At 49.1% G+C, this 15,938-nt stretch overlaps 1 protein-coding gene across 2 annotated transcripts in view; it reads left to right on the plus strand.

Annotated features, from left to right (window-relative positions):
- SEC13 (SEC13 homolog, nuclear pore and COPII coat complex component) overlaps positions 1–15,230 on the plus strand; it is a 36,178-nt gene extending 20,948 nt beyond the window's left edge. For both annotated transcript variants that reach the window (XM_052639617.1, XM_052639626.1), the window contains exons 6-9: positions 3,304–3,437; positions 3,790–3,913; positions 5,457–5,603; positions 14,815–15,230. In XM_052639617.1, the coding sequence (XP_052495577.1) occupies positions 3,304–3,437; positions 3,790–3,913; positions 5,457–5,603; positions 14,815–14,928 (519 nt within the window). In that variant the 3' untranslated portion in view covers positions 14,929–15,230. The remainder of the gene's footprint in view (positions 1–3,303; positions 3,438–3,789; positions 3,914–5,456; positions 5,604–14,814) is intronic.
- Positions 15,231–15,938: the final 708 nt, after the last annotated feature.

A 15,938-nucleotide genomic window follows, 5' to 3' on the forward strand; every position in this document is an offset into this window, starting at 1 on the left:
AATAGCATCATAAGCAGTTAATCTACAACTACCTTTAATATATATTTATATTATGAGCATAAAACATGGAAGATTTATACTTTTATATGTTTTTTTGTTACTAATTAGCACCCTTTCTTTTCAGCTTAAAAAAGTCCCTTTAACATTTCTTGTAAGGCCGGTTTGCTGCTAGGTCACTTCAGTCCTGTCTGATTCTCTGTGACCCCAGAGACGGCAGCCCACTAGGCTCCCCCGTCCCTGGGATTCTCCAGGCAAGAACACTGGAGTGGGTTGCCATTTCCTTCTCCATTGCATGAAAGTGAAAAGTGAAAGTGAAGTCGCTCAGTCGTGTCTGACTCCTAGCGACCCCATGGACTGCAGCCTACCAGGCTCCTCCATCCATGGGATTTGCCAGGCAAGAGTACTGGAGTGGGTTACCATTGCCTTCTCCTTTTAGTGGTGATGAAATCCTTTCACTTTTGCTTATGTGGAAAACCGTCTTTCCTTTAATTCTGAACCGTAACTTTGCAAGGTGGAGTATTTTTGGTTGGAAGGGTTTTTTCTTTCCGCACTTTGAGATTCATTTGATATCTTGATTGTATTGCAGGCTTTACAGGATATGCTGATGTCAAAGTTAATCAGCTTCTGCAGTTTATGTGCTGTTTAACATCATTTAGATCTCAAAGCTGTCTTTACAGGTTGGAGTGTAAGGAATGCAAACTGTTATCAGTGTGCAAGAACTCAGGGACTATTGTTTCCATAAGCCCTTCCCGAGGTATCTACTAGAGAATAAGTTTTAGACAACAAAAATGGCTAGAAAGACATCCATATAAATATACAGTTAGTTGTAAAGAACTTAATACTGAATGAGTCATGTGCTCGGCTAAGATAGATAGAGTCTAACTATTGAAAAATGGTGTGCAGCACAAGCAAGTGGAGGTCTAGACTTCTTCATGTTAGTACCATCCACACAGAAACACTCCCTCACCAAAAAAAAAAAAAAAAGGGAAAATGGAGTTGAGTTGTTAAGTTGTTGAGTCATGTCTGATTCTTTGCAACCTCATGGACTGATGCAAATATTACTAGTTATCATATTGATGGTATTATTATTCTGAGACTATTCTGCTGTGTGTTAAATGAAATAAAATGAATAATCATCTATCAGTGAACATCCCTAGCACCATTTCAAGTACACTTGAAATGGTTTCTCACTGAAAGAATCCAGAGCTCTGGCCGATCCCAGGTTTTGAGGCAGGAAAGGAACAAACATCTTGTTATACCAGATAGAAAAGAAATCAGTGGCATACTTAGACATACTAAGGTTATGTCAAAGGAGCCACCTTGAACAGGCTCACAGTGCCAAAGATGGGCAGTTTGAGTGTAAAAAGTTAGAATGATTGCAATAAACCGAAAGCCATCAAATACGCTTAAATCCATGCCTTCATCCTGATATTTATTTAATAAAAAAGAATCAGTCATCTTTGAAGGATAACAAGAAACTGGTTCAGAACGGATTAAGTGTTTATCCTGCCTTTCCTACCCGATCTGTACCCCTGTGGGGAAGCAAATATTAATGAATGAAATTGCTCCTGTGTAGAGTATTCCATGTAATAAATGACAAAGAAAGGAATAAAATCACAGTATCACCATTTTGTATGCCCAGTGAATTAAAAGAGGCATAAATTATTGATGTCGTAATAACACATAAAGAGAGACAGTCTGAGGTCGTATGCCTCCTGCTGAAGGAATACACCATGCTCTGTAGTCTTGGCAAAAGGAAACATACCTGAATCTGATCAGTAAGATCATAGGGAAAATCTATGAATGAGAGATGCAGGAAACATCAAAAAAATGTTTTTACTAACACTGGTCAGAATAAACATCATCAAAAGTCTACAAAAAAATAAATGCTAGGGAGGGTATGGAGAAAAGGAAAGAAACGTCCTGCACTGTTGGTGGGAATACAAATTGAAGTAGCCAGTATGGAAAACAATGTGGAGACTCCTTTAAAAACTAGAGCTACCATATGTAGGATATATGTGGGATACATGTATGGGATATATGTCCCATTCCTGGGCATGTATCCAGAAAAAGTGAGAACTCTCATCTGAAAAGACACACGCACCTCATTGCTCGTAGCAGCACTACATTAGCCAAGACGTGGAAACAACGTCAATGTCCGTAAAGAAAGGAATGGATAAAGATGGCGTGGCACACACATATATACACACATACAGTGGGATATTACTCAGCCATAAAAGAACAGAATGACCTAGAGATTATTATACAAATAAAGTCAGAGAAAGACAAACAGCATCTGATATCTCTTAGGTGGAATCTTAAAGATTGATGGAAAACACAGCCTCCCAGACAGAGGAAGCAGATTCACGGGACGTCCCTGGCGGCACATCGGTCGAGACTGTGCTCCCAGGGCAGGGGGCGTGGCGGTGACCCCCTGGTTGCAGAACTGAGATCCCGTATGTGGCACAGCGTGACCAGAAAAGGGAACACAAACTTATGGTTACCAAAGGGAAAAGGGGGGAGGATAAATCAGGAAGTTGTGATGAACATGTACCCACTGCTATATAAAAATAGTAACCAACAAGGGATTACTGTAGAGCGCAGGGAACTCTATTCAGTATCTTGTAATATTAGGAAGTTACAATGGACAAAAATCTGAAAAAACGTATATATGTAACTATCCCTTTGCTGTACACCTGAAACAACACAAGTCTTGCAAATCAACTATATTTCAATAAAAGAGAGAATACTGCAATTACTGCTGTATATATATATAAACTTTTTTTTTAATGGCACAACTAAACTGGTGCCTCAGAATGCGCATTTGGGTGACAAATGTGCTAAAATAAATAGAAATCAGAGTGATGTTTACTTGCAGGGGAAGAGGAGCTGTGATTCAAGTAGGACATAAGTGACGGGGCTTCTTGGGTAAATGGTCATTTTATTTTTTGACCTGGGATGACTCCAGGAGTACTTCAGAGTAATTGATGAATCCATGTATTTACTTTGTGTGGTTTTCTGAAATCTGTGCCCTCCCTTCGTATATTTGGAATATGTTCTGTCTTTTAAATTCCTAAGAGTCCCTGCTTCCTACTTTAAATGCATGTTGCTGAGAAAGATGCACACTGCAAGGAGTCCTTGAAGGAGAGTTCTGGGTGGCTAATCCTAAATTCATTAAAAGAACTGTCCTGTGTAATCCAGTCCTGAGAATTGGAGGAGACGATCCCCAACCTTGGGTCTGCAGAAGCGGTGCCCTGTCGCCGGGCCAAGGGGCAGAGTCAGCACGAGTCCCTCTCCCTACAGATCGGCTGCAATGCTGTCAGCTGGGCCCCTGCTGTCGTACCCGGAAGCCTCATAGACCAGCCATCCGGGCAGAAGCCCAACTACATCAAGAAGTTTGCGTCAGGCGGCTGTGACAACCTCATCAAACTGTGGAAGTAAGCGGAGTTGGTGACCTTTTTAAGGGGAAGCTTCTACCCTGTCTACTCTCTATCCTGTCTACCATGACTCGGCCTCAGTTCACCAGAAAGAGAATCACCTTTTCCCCTTCTGCCCGTTGAATACTGTCTTCAGTCTGTCAGAGGACATCCTTTATTTAAAACAAAAAGTCAAAACCTTGCCCTTTCCTCAGGCACTTTGACTCTTCCTAACTGCTATCATTTGACTCTACAAATGCCATCAGAAAGATGGAGTAGCTTCTCCACCCCTTTGGGGCCCTTGGGACAGGGGAGGAAGGGAGGTGAGGGAATGGCGCCGAGCCTCTGCCTGCTGGATCCTCTCCCCTGCTAGGGAGGAGGAGGACGGCCAGTGGAAGGAAGAGCAGAAGCTGGAAGCCCACAGTGACTGGGTTCGAGACGTGGCCTGGGCCCCCTCCATTGGCCTGCCTACCAGCACCATCGCCAGCTGCTCCCAGGTCAGCTCGGGCCCACACAGGCGTCTCACGTTAGTTAATCTCAGCAAGTCCCATCAGCCCTTACAGTCCCCTGGGGAAAGTCCTTGGACGGGCAGGAGGCTGGCACCTGTGGACCACTCCAAATAACAGCACTTCTGGAACCCGCTCACCTCTCAGTGAGGTCTTGACCAGAAGCCACAGTGGCTTTCTTCCAGTGAGCCAAGAGCAAGACCAGACTCAGGACTAGTTCCCCTCCTGACCCTTTTATGGAAAGGGATTGGAGCTACCTGGGCATCATTTTAAGAGTGTTCCCAAGCAAGGACTGGTATCAGTGGGAAATCCTGAGACCTTGGGCTCATCTCCCTGCTCACGTTTCCCGGACAGAAAAGACCCAGGACAAGCCTTTAATTATATGCAACTACCCAAGATGAGGCTTCCCTGATAGCTCAGCCGGTAAAGAATCCACCTGCAATGCGGGAGACCTGGGTTTGATCCCTGGTTTGGGAAGAGCCCCTGGAGAAGGGAAAGGCTACCCACTCCAGTGTTCTGGCCTGGAGAATTCCATGGACTATACAGTCCATGGGGTTGCAAAAAAGTTAAACAACTGAGCGACTTTCACTTCACTCATCCAAGATGAGAGGGCTTCCCTGGTGGCTCAGATGGTAAAGAATCAGCCTGCAATAAGAGAGACCCTGAATTTGATCCCTGGGTCAGGAAGGTGCCTTGGAAAATAGCATGGCAACCCACTCCAGTCTTTTTACCTGGAGAATCCCATGGACAGAGCCTGGCGGGTTGCAGTCCATGGTGTCGCAGAGTCACACAGGACTGAAGTGCCCAACACTCTCACCGAAGATGCGAGTTAAGCCAGCCCTTTCGCAGCATTTGAGCCTGCTCTCGTGCGTCGTGTGTGTGTTCTGAGTCGCTTCCGTTGTGTCCTGCTCTGGTGTGGCCCTGTGGACTGCAATGTGCCAGGCTCCTCTGTCCATGGAATTCTCCAGGCAAGAAGACTGCAGTGGGTTTGCTGTGCCCTCCTCCCAGCCTGTTGTGCTTGGTCCTAAATTTGAGAGGACCAACTATAAGAGGTTCAAATGATGTAAAAGATCATTTTGGTTTGGTTTGTTTTTTGTGTGTGTTTTTGTGTGGTTTTGGTCCCTTCTCATTCTCTGAGCTTGGCTTTTTAAACTCCTATACCCATTGTGTTGAGAAAGTACAGGGCTACTGGAAACCAAACCCAGGAGGTGACTTGGCACATGTGGGAAAGTCCCAGGGAAAATTTGAGAAACAGCAATGTTGACAAAGTCCATCCCTGAAACCGGTGTGAGGAAAGGGACCTGGGAGACTCCTGTCCAACCTGAAGTGCATTCCTGGGCTAAAGGGATACAGGCAGGGATGCTGGGCTAGAAATTGGTCATGAAAGCTGTAAACACCCAGGAGGTCTTTGGCTGTGGTTTGCCCTGATTCCCTCCCCGTGTTCCTGAAAAGGTCCAGTATAGATCCAGATGGAGAAGATGTCACCAGGGAGGACTGCTGCCCCCGTCTCCTGACCCGAGCCTTCTTTCCCCAGGATGGTCGAGTGTTCATTTGGACCTGTGACGATGCCTCGGGCAATACGTGGTCTCCCAAGCTGCTGCACAAGTTCAACGACGTTGTATGGCATGTCAGCTGGTCCATCACAGCCAACATCCTGGCGGTCTCAGGTGGAGACAATAAGGTCAGTTCAGTCACTCAGTCGTGTCCAACCCCACGGACTGCAGCATGCCAGGCTTCCCTGTTCATCACCGACTCCCGGAGCGCGCTCAAACTCGTGTCCATCGAGTCAGTGATGCCATCCAGCCATCTCGTCTGTGTGGTATTCAAGCCTCCCACCTCTTCGCCAGCACCTAGCAGCCCTCATTTTGCTCTCTGTCTCTATGAATGGACCATTCTAGGACCTCCTAGAAGTAGAATTATAAAGGATTTGATTTTGTGAGTGGCTTGTTTCAGTAGCATAGTGTTGTTGTTGTTGTTGTTGAGGCACATAGCTGATTTACAACGTTGTGTTCATCTCTGCTGCACAGCAGTCATTCAGTTATACATACTTCTTCCGTGTTCCTTTCCATGGTGGTTTGTTACAAAATACTGAATGTAGTTCCCTCTGTTCCGTGGTAGGACCTTGTTGTTATTCCATTCTGTGTATAATAGCTTCCATCTGCTAATCCTGAATCCCCAATCCATCCCTCATGTAGACCCCATCCATCTTGGCAACCAGAAGTGTATCCCCTCTCTCTGGGAGTCTGCTGCGTAGATGAGGCGGTGGTCATGCCTTTTGCAGTCATGCTTTGCTGTGCCTATTTGCCAGAGACTGAAACGGCCCAATAATATGTCTGTCTGTCTTTTGAGGAACCACATTCTGTTCTCAGTAGAGGCTGTTAACCTCATTGCACTGCTATCAGCATCTTACAAGGGTTCCATTTTCTCTGAACACTCTTCCTGTATTTGTTATTTCTACACCTTGATTTAAATTTCTGATACTAGGTTGAATATCTTTTTTTCACACTGTGAGTAGAATGTACCTTTTGAAATTACCTTATTAAAAGTGGGCCCTGTTTTCATGGTTATTACATTACCTACCCAAAGTCTTTAATTTGACAGCAGGTATCATTTACAAGCAAACACGTCTTTCGAATATGACCCTTCCTTAAGCACTGGGTTTAAAGTTCTTGTTATAGAAAATGACAACAAGGAAGCAACCTCTCTTCCTGACCAACTGCGGTTACTGCAGCTTCCAGAAGCTCAGGAAAAGCCATATTCCCGGGCTGTCAAGGGGACAGTATGCGCCAGCACACACACGAAAGGGCTTCCTCCTCCTCTCTCCCTCCTCCTCACCCTGCAGCACCCAAAATACCAACCCCTGCCGAACCCCAGCACACAGGTGGCTGACCGACGTGGGTGGACTTGAGTCTCTGGACAGACGCTAGAGATGGGGAGCCCTCCAGCAAGACCTCTTCCCGCCCAGAGGACTCAGCTCTTGTGGGCGCACTCGGTGCGCTTAACGCTCGGCATGTCCCACATCTGGTGCTCCGGTGCCTTCCACAGGGACCGGACACTCCGGTCCAGGAGGGCATCGTTGCCGGCCCCTCCCTCCCAGCTCCCTCGGCCCCTCGCCGCCCCAGCCTTGGTTCCCAGCCAGCTCGGGCTCCAGGGATGGACATCACCCCAGGCTTCAGAGGCCTCATCGCGACATGGTAGATAACACTCTGAGGGTTTCTTTCTTCCTTTCTTTCGTCTGGACGTTTTGTTGATTTGGTGTCGTGTTGGTCTCAAGAGTGCTGGGCGCTGGTCCCCTGTGCGTGTGCACGTAGCTCCTCTGGGGTTCTTTCCCTGGATGGCTTAGGACGCTGTTCACTGGGGGTCTCTGCGCTGCAGTAGAGTCTTGTTGACTGTCTCTTTTAGTGATGGGAGTTTATATATGTGAATCCCAGCCTTCTCGTTTATCTGCCCACCGTACCCTGCACTAACACTTCCTGGTTTTTCTTTCTTCACTGACACGCTCTTTCAAGTTCACCTATACAGTGTTTGGATTCCACCTGTTATTGAAAGCATAAAATATTTGTGTGTCTGTGTCTGGATTAGATAATTCGTGCGGTCATCTCTGGGTTTATCCACATTGTTGCAGTTGGCATTTTCCGTTTGTTCCTAGAGATGAGTAATTATTCCAGAGTATATCTATACTATGTTTCATTTTTTACTGGTTCATCTGTCATCAGTGTTTGACATTTTTCTGTTTGTAACTAATGGTGCGGTGAACACTGGCGCGCAGGAAATCTTTTCATATTTGGTGTCTACAGGCCCTGTGACAGCAGGTCTTTTTCTGAGTTGACTGTAGTCGATCTCTTGTGAATTTTTGACCGACCTCCATAGTGCTCTGCCAAGTAGGTCTGCCAGTTCCGTTCCCCCAGCAGAGCAGGCAGGCTCCCTTCCTTCCGGGTGCTCTCTGGGGTTGCCTCTCACACTGTAAGGATTGTCCTTCTGTAGGGTGTAACGGGATTCCAGGGTGGTGTCTGGGTGACTTCTTTCTGCTAATTGGGAATGCAGACCATGTCTCTCTACTAAGGTTGACAGCAGTGGAGGAAAATCTTTCTCTGCAACCCACTACTGGAAAACGGGTCGTTTGGAATTCTTTATCCATGAGCTACTAGGGCAGTGTTTCTTGAAGGCAGCTGTCTTCTACAGCTCCCAAGGGCCTGGTGAATTTGAACTGCCCTGAAACCACAGTTTTAATGAATTATTTTGGGGAGTGGCCACAAAGTGGCAGCATTTCTTTGCCTGGCTGTAGTCAATCTAGCCTCCAGAACCCTAGGGGACGACATGTCCCTGGGCTGTCAAGAGACTGACGGGTGCGGCATAGACACCCCAGGGTTCCCGTCTCCTCCCTTCCCTCCCCCTCGCCCTTCAGTCCAAGAGGTGCCAGCCCGGGAGGCCGCAGTGCCCTGGCACTGCCTGACATGCGTGGACGGAGGCTAGAGAAGGGGAGCCCTCCACAGAGGCCGCCAGTGGAGACTCAGGCTCTTTTCATGCCTGTCCGGCCCAGAGGACTCAGCTCTTGGGTGAGCTGGGTGTGCTTGAGCCTCTGCGTGACCCAACCGTGTCTGACGAGTGTGCTGCCTTCCAGAGGGAACAGGCACTCAGGTCCACACGTGGGTCATTGCTGCTCCCTCCCTCCCAGCTCCTCCAGCCCCTGGACACGCCAGCCTTGTTTCCCGGCCAGCTCGGGCTTTAGGAGTGGACATGAGCCCCTGTTTCAGAGGCCTCATTGCAGCACGCTAGATAATACTCTTAGGTTCTCCTTTTTCCCCTTTACCTGGAAGTATTCCTGGGGCACGGTGTTGTCTCAGTTTCAGAATATTGGGGCTGGTCACTGCACACAGGCACAGCCTGTGGCTTCGCAGGCTCTTCAGCGGGATGCTTGGGACACCGTGTTCACTGGCGTCTCTCACTGCTTACGGCGGGTTCTTATTGGTTGTCGGTCTTATTAATAGTTTATGCATGTGAATCCCAGCTTTCTCATGTACCCGCCCACTGTACTGCACCACAGTTCCTTTTGTTTTCTTTCTTCCTCACTGAGCCTGTTTCTCTCTGAAGTTCACATTTCACACTATTTACATTACACATGTTACGAAAATCACAAAATGTTTGTCGGTCTGTATCTGTATTAGATGGTTCGTGGGATCCTCTCTGGGTCCATCCACATAGCTGCAATTAACATTTTTCCTTTGTTTCCATGGATGAGGAAGTAATTTCATTATATCTGTACCACGATTTTTACCAGTTCATCTGCCTTTGATGTTTATCGCTTTTCTGTTTATAAATAATGATGCAGAGTTGGAGGGACAGCTGTCTGCAGGCCCCTGTGCCTGAAGGGCTCTTTCTCAGTTGACTGTGCTACCTTCTCAATTTTTGACCACCCTCCATGATGTTCTGCGTAGTAGGGCTACCAAGTTACACTTCCACCAACAGACTAGGAGGTTCCTTCTTGGCAGGCTCCCGCGAGACTGAGTCTTACTGTGTGAGGATGGCCCTTCTGTTTGGTGTCAGTTGGAGTTTCCTGTTGATTCTTTCTACTAATTGCAGGTTTAGAGTATGTGTTTAGCTACTAAGGTTGAAAGCCGTGTGAGGAAAATGTATCTCTGCAGCTTGCTTCGGAAAAGTGGCCTCTGTTTAAAATTATTATCCATGAGATGCTAGAGCATGTTTCTTAAAGGCGTTGCCTTTTACTACCCAGCAGGCCTGGTGAGACTGAGTGCCCTGAAGCGGCGGCTTTAGTGTTGTTTTGGGAAATGGCCACAAGGCGGCAGCATTTCTTCTGCCTGACTGTGGTTAATGCAACCTCCACAACCCTAGGGAACGACGGGTTCCTGGGTTCTCAGTGAGACTGAAGGGTGCAGAACCAACACCCCAGGCTTCCTGTCTCCTTCCTTCCCCTTCACACTAATGGACTCAAGCCCAGAAGCCACCGTGCACGGGTGCTGCCCGGTGTAGGTGGGGGGAGCCCTCCACAGAGGCCGGCCACGTGGTCTTTTCAAGCCTCTCCCACCCAGAAGACTCCCCTCTCGGGTGCACTGGGAGTGTGTATCCTTCTCGTCACCCACCCAGCCTGGTGACTGCAGTGCCTTCCAGAGGCACCAGGAACTCCAGGTCCAGGAGGGCATCATTGCTGGTCCCTTGCTGCCAGCTCCGGCTGCCCCTGCACTCTCCAGCCTTGTTTCCCGGCCAGCTCGGGCTCCAGGGGTGGACATTAGCCCAGCCTCAGAGCCCTCGTGGCAGCACAGCACAGCAGACAACAGTCTCCTGGGCTTTCCTTTCTTCTCCTTATTTTCTGGGAGTGCTGTTGATCTGCAGTGTCGTGTTGGTTTCAGAATGCTGGGCGGACCACCTGCACATACACACACCTGTTCTTTCTTGGATTCTCTCCTTGGATAGCTCAGGTCCAGCATCCACTGGAACTTTCTCTTTGCTGCAGTAGGTTCTTGTTGATTGTCTGTTTTGTTAGCAGGAGTTTATGTAACTGAATCCCAACCTTCTCTTTCATCTGCGCCCTAACGCTGCATTAACGGTGCCTTTTTTCCCCCCTTCTTCTTCACTGAGCCTCTTTTAAGATAAGTTCACATCTAACGGTATTTAGATTCCACCTATTACTGAAATCACGAAGTATTTGTCAGTCTGCATTCTGTGTTAGTTGGTTCGTGGGATCATCTCTGGATCCATCCACATAGTGCTGTTGGCATTTTTCTTTGGCTCCCATTGCTGAGGAGTTGATTGCACTGTGTCTGTACCATGGTTTTTAGCAGTTCATCTGTCATATTCATCGTTTTTATTTTTTGAAGTTCAGGCGTCTGCAGCCGTGTGCCCGCTGGGCTCTTTCTCAGTCAGCTAGGATAGCTCCCTTTCTGAATTTTTGACCAGCCTGCGTAGTGTTCTGCCTAGTAGCGCTCCCAATATCCACTTACCCCATAGTGGAGGAGGGCTGCCTTCTTTCCAGCTTCTCTCCGAGACTGACTCTTTCACGCTGTGGGAGTGGCCCTTGTGTTCGGTGTCAGGACTCCTCGTGGTGTTCCTGTTGATCCTGTCTACTAACTGGGCAGGAAGACCGTGCCTTTCAGGGCTACAGTGGAGAGCGGCGTGTGGAGAATGTATCTCTGCAGCCCACTAAACCCACAGAAAGTGGTTTCTGTTTTGAATTCTTAGAATTCATGAGATACTGAGCCCCTGCTTCTGGAAAGCAGGTGCCTTTACAGCCCCACAGTTCTGGTGAGTCTGAAGTCTCCTGAAGCCAGGGTTTCTTAACGTCGTTTTGTGCAGTGGCCACAGGCGGCAGCATTTCTTGCTGCCCTACTGTGGTTCATGTAGCCTCCAGAACTGCTGCGAACGACGTGTTTCTGGGTTGTCAGTGAGACTGAAGAGACAGCACAGAACACCTCAGGGTTCCTGTCTCCTTCCTTCCTCCCCATTACCCTTCACCTGAAGAGGTGTGAACCCTGGAAACACGCGGTGAGCAGGTGCTTCCTCGTGTATGTGGAGTTACTCTGGACAGAGGCTACAGATGGGAAGCCCTCTTTGCAGACCTGTCTGCACAGAGCACTAAAGTCTTTCGGGAGCACTGGGCATGCTTTAGCCTCTGCATTACCCACCCGTGTCTGCTGGTTACGGTCCCTCCCTGCCAGTGGCCTCAGCCCCTGGACTCTCCAGCCTTTTTTCCAAGCCACCTCCGGGCTCCAGGGATGTGACATTCTCACAGGCCTCACAGCAGACAGTAGCCTCTTAGGTTTTCTTTTTTCTTCTTTATCTGGGAGTATTCTTGGTTTACAGTGTTTCAGTTTCAGAACGCTGGGTGCTGCTCACCTGCCCGTATGCACACAGCTGCTGTCGCTCAGGCTCTTTACCTCGATAGCTTAGGACACTGTTCTCTGGAGTTCTCTGTGGTGTGGTAGGTTCTTATTAGAGTATCTGTCTTATTAACAGGAGTTGGTATATGTGCATCCTGACCCTCTCATTTATCTGCTCACTATACCCTGCACTAACCCTGTTTTTTTTTCGTCTACTCAGACCAGGTTCACATCTAACACTGGTTAGGTTCCCCCTATTGCTTAAATCACGAAATATTTGCCTTCTGAATCTGTACTGGTTCCTGGGCTCATCTCCGGGTCCGCCCATGGAGCTGCACCGGCATTTTCCTTTGTTTCCACTGAAGAATTAACTGAAGAATTAACTCCATGATATCATACCACAGTTTTTACCAGTTCATCTGTCGTTGGTATTTATCCTTTTTCTCACTGTTAGTAATGTTGCAGGGAACGTTGGGGTGCAGGTATCTTTTGAGCCTCAGGCGTCTGCAGGACTCCTGACTGAACCGTGATGCCCCCTTCTGAATTTCCGACCAGCCTCTAGCGTTCTGTCTGGAGGTCTACCAGTTGACATTTCCCTCAGCGGTGGAGGAGCTTTCCCTTCTGTCCGGGTTCACACTGTGTAAGGATGGCCCTTGTGTTCAGTGTCGGGACTCCTAGTGGTGGTGCCTGTTGATCCTCTTGGCAGGAGAACCATGTCTTTCTGTGCTGAGGTTGAGGGCAGTGTGTGGAAAACGTACCTCTGCAACCCACTATTGGAAAGTGGTTTCTGTTTTGAATTCTTATCCATGAGATTCTGGGGCCCTATTTCTTGAAAACAGGTGGCTTTTACAGCCCCACGGCTTGGTGAGCTTGAAACTATGGTCTTAATATTGTTGCTTTGGGAAATGGCCACAAGGCGGCAGCATTTCTTTCTGCCCTTGGTGGTTGGTGCAGCCTCCAAAGCCCTTGGGAACCACGCATTCCTGGGTTGCTCTGAGACTGGTGGATACTGCACAGACATCCCAGGGTTTCTGTCTCCTTCCTTCCTCCTCCTCAGCCATCAACCCACTAGATTCCAAACCCAGGTAACTGCGCTGCACGGCTAAGCCCCTGGACACAGGCTGGAGAAGGGGCCCCTCCCTGGAAGTCGGCCGTGGAGACGGGTCTTTCCAGATCTCCCGCCCCGAGGACTCAGCTCTCGGCTGCTCTGGGTGTGCTTCATCCTCCGCATGGCCCAGGCAGGCCAGCTCCAAGAGGCATCATCGCTGGTCCCTCCCTGCCAGCGCCCTACGGCCTTCGACTCTCTAGCCTGGTTTCCCAGCCAGCTCAGGCTCCAGGGATGGACATTAGCCCCGGTTCCAGAGCCTCATCGCCACAGTAGACAAGAGTCTCTCAGGTTTTCCTTTTTTCCTATTTTATCGGGGAGTACTTCAGATTTACAGTGTCCCGTCAGTTTCAGAACACTGTGCTGGCCACCTGTACACACACACGTACGTACACACACCCACCCCCCCACCCCCCCACCCCCCCACCCCCCACCCCCAGCTTAAGGGACAGTGTTCAGTAGAGCTCTGCTGGGCTACAATAGGGTCTTTCTGATGATCTGTTTTATTAATAGAAGTTTATCTATGTGAATCCCAACCTCCTGATTTACCCACCCAGGATACTCTTGAGATTGTTTTTTTTTCCACATTATGTTACAATTGCCCTTTTTATTAATTTCAAGGGATTCTCCCTGAATTTCCTGTTTCTTTTCTCCTTTAATGATGTATTAGACCATGTGTTTCTGTGCTATATCTGATAACATTTGGATTCAATTCTAGCACTCGTTACTTCAGATTCTGTACCTGGGAGCCTCTCAACATAGTGGTATTCACAGATAGTACTTTCTATTTAAACCGTCTTTCTGTTGAAGCACTTCCTTGTGGCACAGTTTTAGAGCATGTGGATAGCACTGCCTACCTGCTCCTTCCCCCAGCTCACCTCGAAACGTCCCTGTCCTGGCAGTGCAGCAGGATAGAGTCCAAAGGGTATTCGGCTCTCCCTTTGGTGAGCTTCCAAGCAAGAGTCTGCACTTCTTGGTAAGTGAGGCTACTTGATTTTTTCTAGAGTGCCAGTGTAGTTTGTCTGGGTGATCGGAAGTGGTTCCTGGCCTGGAAGGCAGCTCCAAGGTTTCTTACCTACTAAGTCGTGTCCAGCTCTTTGTGAACCCATGGACTTAGCCTGCCACACTCCTCTGACCATGGGATTTTCCAGGCAAGAACACTGGAGTGAGTTGCCATTTCCTTCTCCAGGGGATTTTCCTCACCCAGGGATCAAAGTTGCATCTCCTGCACTGCAGGCAGATTTTTTACCAACTGAGCCCTCAGGCGAGTAGTGCCGTAGGTTACTAATGACTTATTTGTGCTCTCATCTCTAGCCTTCAGTGTGCCCACGTTCCCTGTAGGACACACTCCTGCCCCAAGATCCAGGCGCTGGCTGTGGGTGGTCCTTACCCTGCAGAGTTAGTGTCTCAGCAGCAGATCCAGCTGCGATGTCTGTGGAGCCAAACCAGAGTAGCCGATCTGCAAAGTGATAGCTTCTTTGCAAGTAGAGGGCTCTCTTCTCACTCCAGTGCAGAGCCTCCAGAGAAGCCTCTCTGCGTGGTGCTCTGCCAGCCCTGGAAAGGGGCCCTGGGCTAAACATCGGCCACACCTCTTACCTTCTCATGGAGTCAGTCTGTCTTTGCTGTAGGGGCACTTTAGCCTCAGTGCTGGGGTGTAGGATTTGTTCGGGCATGTCATGTCCATGAAAAGTTCTCAGTTCTTCATCTGCGGGAGATGAAGGCAGGAGCAGCTGGAGTCATCCTCTTCTTGACATCTCTCCCCACCCCCATCTTCGTTTTTATTCCTTTACTTACCTTGGTTCCTCCACTGAAACCACCAAAATGTAAGTGCTTGGTTTAGCCCTCGGCAGTGAGCTGTGGTCTCTGATGGAGGTGGACTGTGCGTCCCTCCTGAAGACGCAGGGAGAGGGGAGGGCGGGGTGCCGCCTCCAGTGGGTGCCGTGTTCTGCTTGCAGGTGACACTGTGGAAGGAGTCGGTCGACGGGCAGTGGGTGTGCATCAGTGACGTCAACAAGGGCCAGGGATCCGTGTCCATGTCTGTCACAGAGGGCCAGCAGAGCGAGCAGTGAGCACACGGGGCGCCTGCTTCTCCACCCGCTGCAGACTCTGGGCCGGCAGCCCAGGCGGCCCCGCGCCCACGCCATCGGGGTCCCACAGACACAGCAGGATTATCATCTGCCTTAACATGATCTGATATGGTTTGTAACTTACCGTCCAGCTGAACACACACTTGTTCTGAGGGAAAAACTATGAAAAGATCTGAAGGTTGTTATTTTAAGATATTTTGGTCATTTTTACGTACCTTTTACGTTCAGGCGTCATTTGTGGGGTTTGTTTCCAGAGTAATTAAATAAACACATATTGCTTATAACTCTCCCTGCATTTTCCTAACCCGCCTAAAACCGAGCTCCTTTTCACAGTAGTTGTCCTGGAAGAGCACAGATGCAGGCCGAGCCTTGCACACAGCTGTCAGGCACCGTCCCCAGACCCGAGCTCTGCTGAGGGCACCTGCAGAGCTCTGATTCAGAGAGCCAGGCACTGGACCTTCAGGACTGCGGCTGTGTCCCCTGCGCATACGCCCTGTGCTCTGGACGGGCTGGTAAAGCCTGCCCTGTCCAGTTACACCCGTTTGCAGGCAGAGGGCCTTACTCACCCTAACGGAGGAGCACCTCAAAGCACTTGTGACCAGGACTGGAATAAGCATTCACACCCCGCACTGCGATGACTGAGATCTCTGCAGACAGCATGTCGAGGCTCTGGAGGCAGAAAATCCAGAATTCCCACGGAGGGAATCAGCAGGAAGGTGAGACATTGCCTTGTGCCATGTACAACCTGTAACCACTAGAATTCAGGGGAAGAGGAAGCCCTGCGGGTGAAGAGGGTCGCTGTCCCCACGCCTAAGCAGGCCTGGCCCCAAGGCCAACCCGCCCGATCCCAGGCTGCTGTAAGGCTTTGGCATAAACGTTCCTCCCCTAGAGTAGAATTCTAGGGCCTCCTCATTTCCAGACTGGGCCTCAGTTTTACCCAGGAGGCCTACCCTGAACGCTAATCTCAGCAAAGGACCCAAGAGAGACTGTAT

Source organism: Budorcas taxicolor, chromosome 1, assembly GCF_023091745.1.
Source record: "Budorcas taxicolor isolate Tak-1 chromosome 1, Takin1.1, whole genome shotgun sequence".
In the NCBI taxonomy this organism is placed as follows: domain Eukaryota; kingdom Metazoa; phylum Chordata; class Mammalia; order Artiodactyla; family Bovidae; genus Budorcas; species Budorcas taxicolor.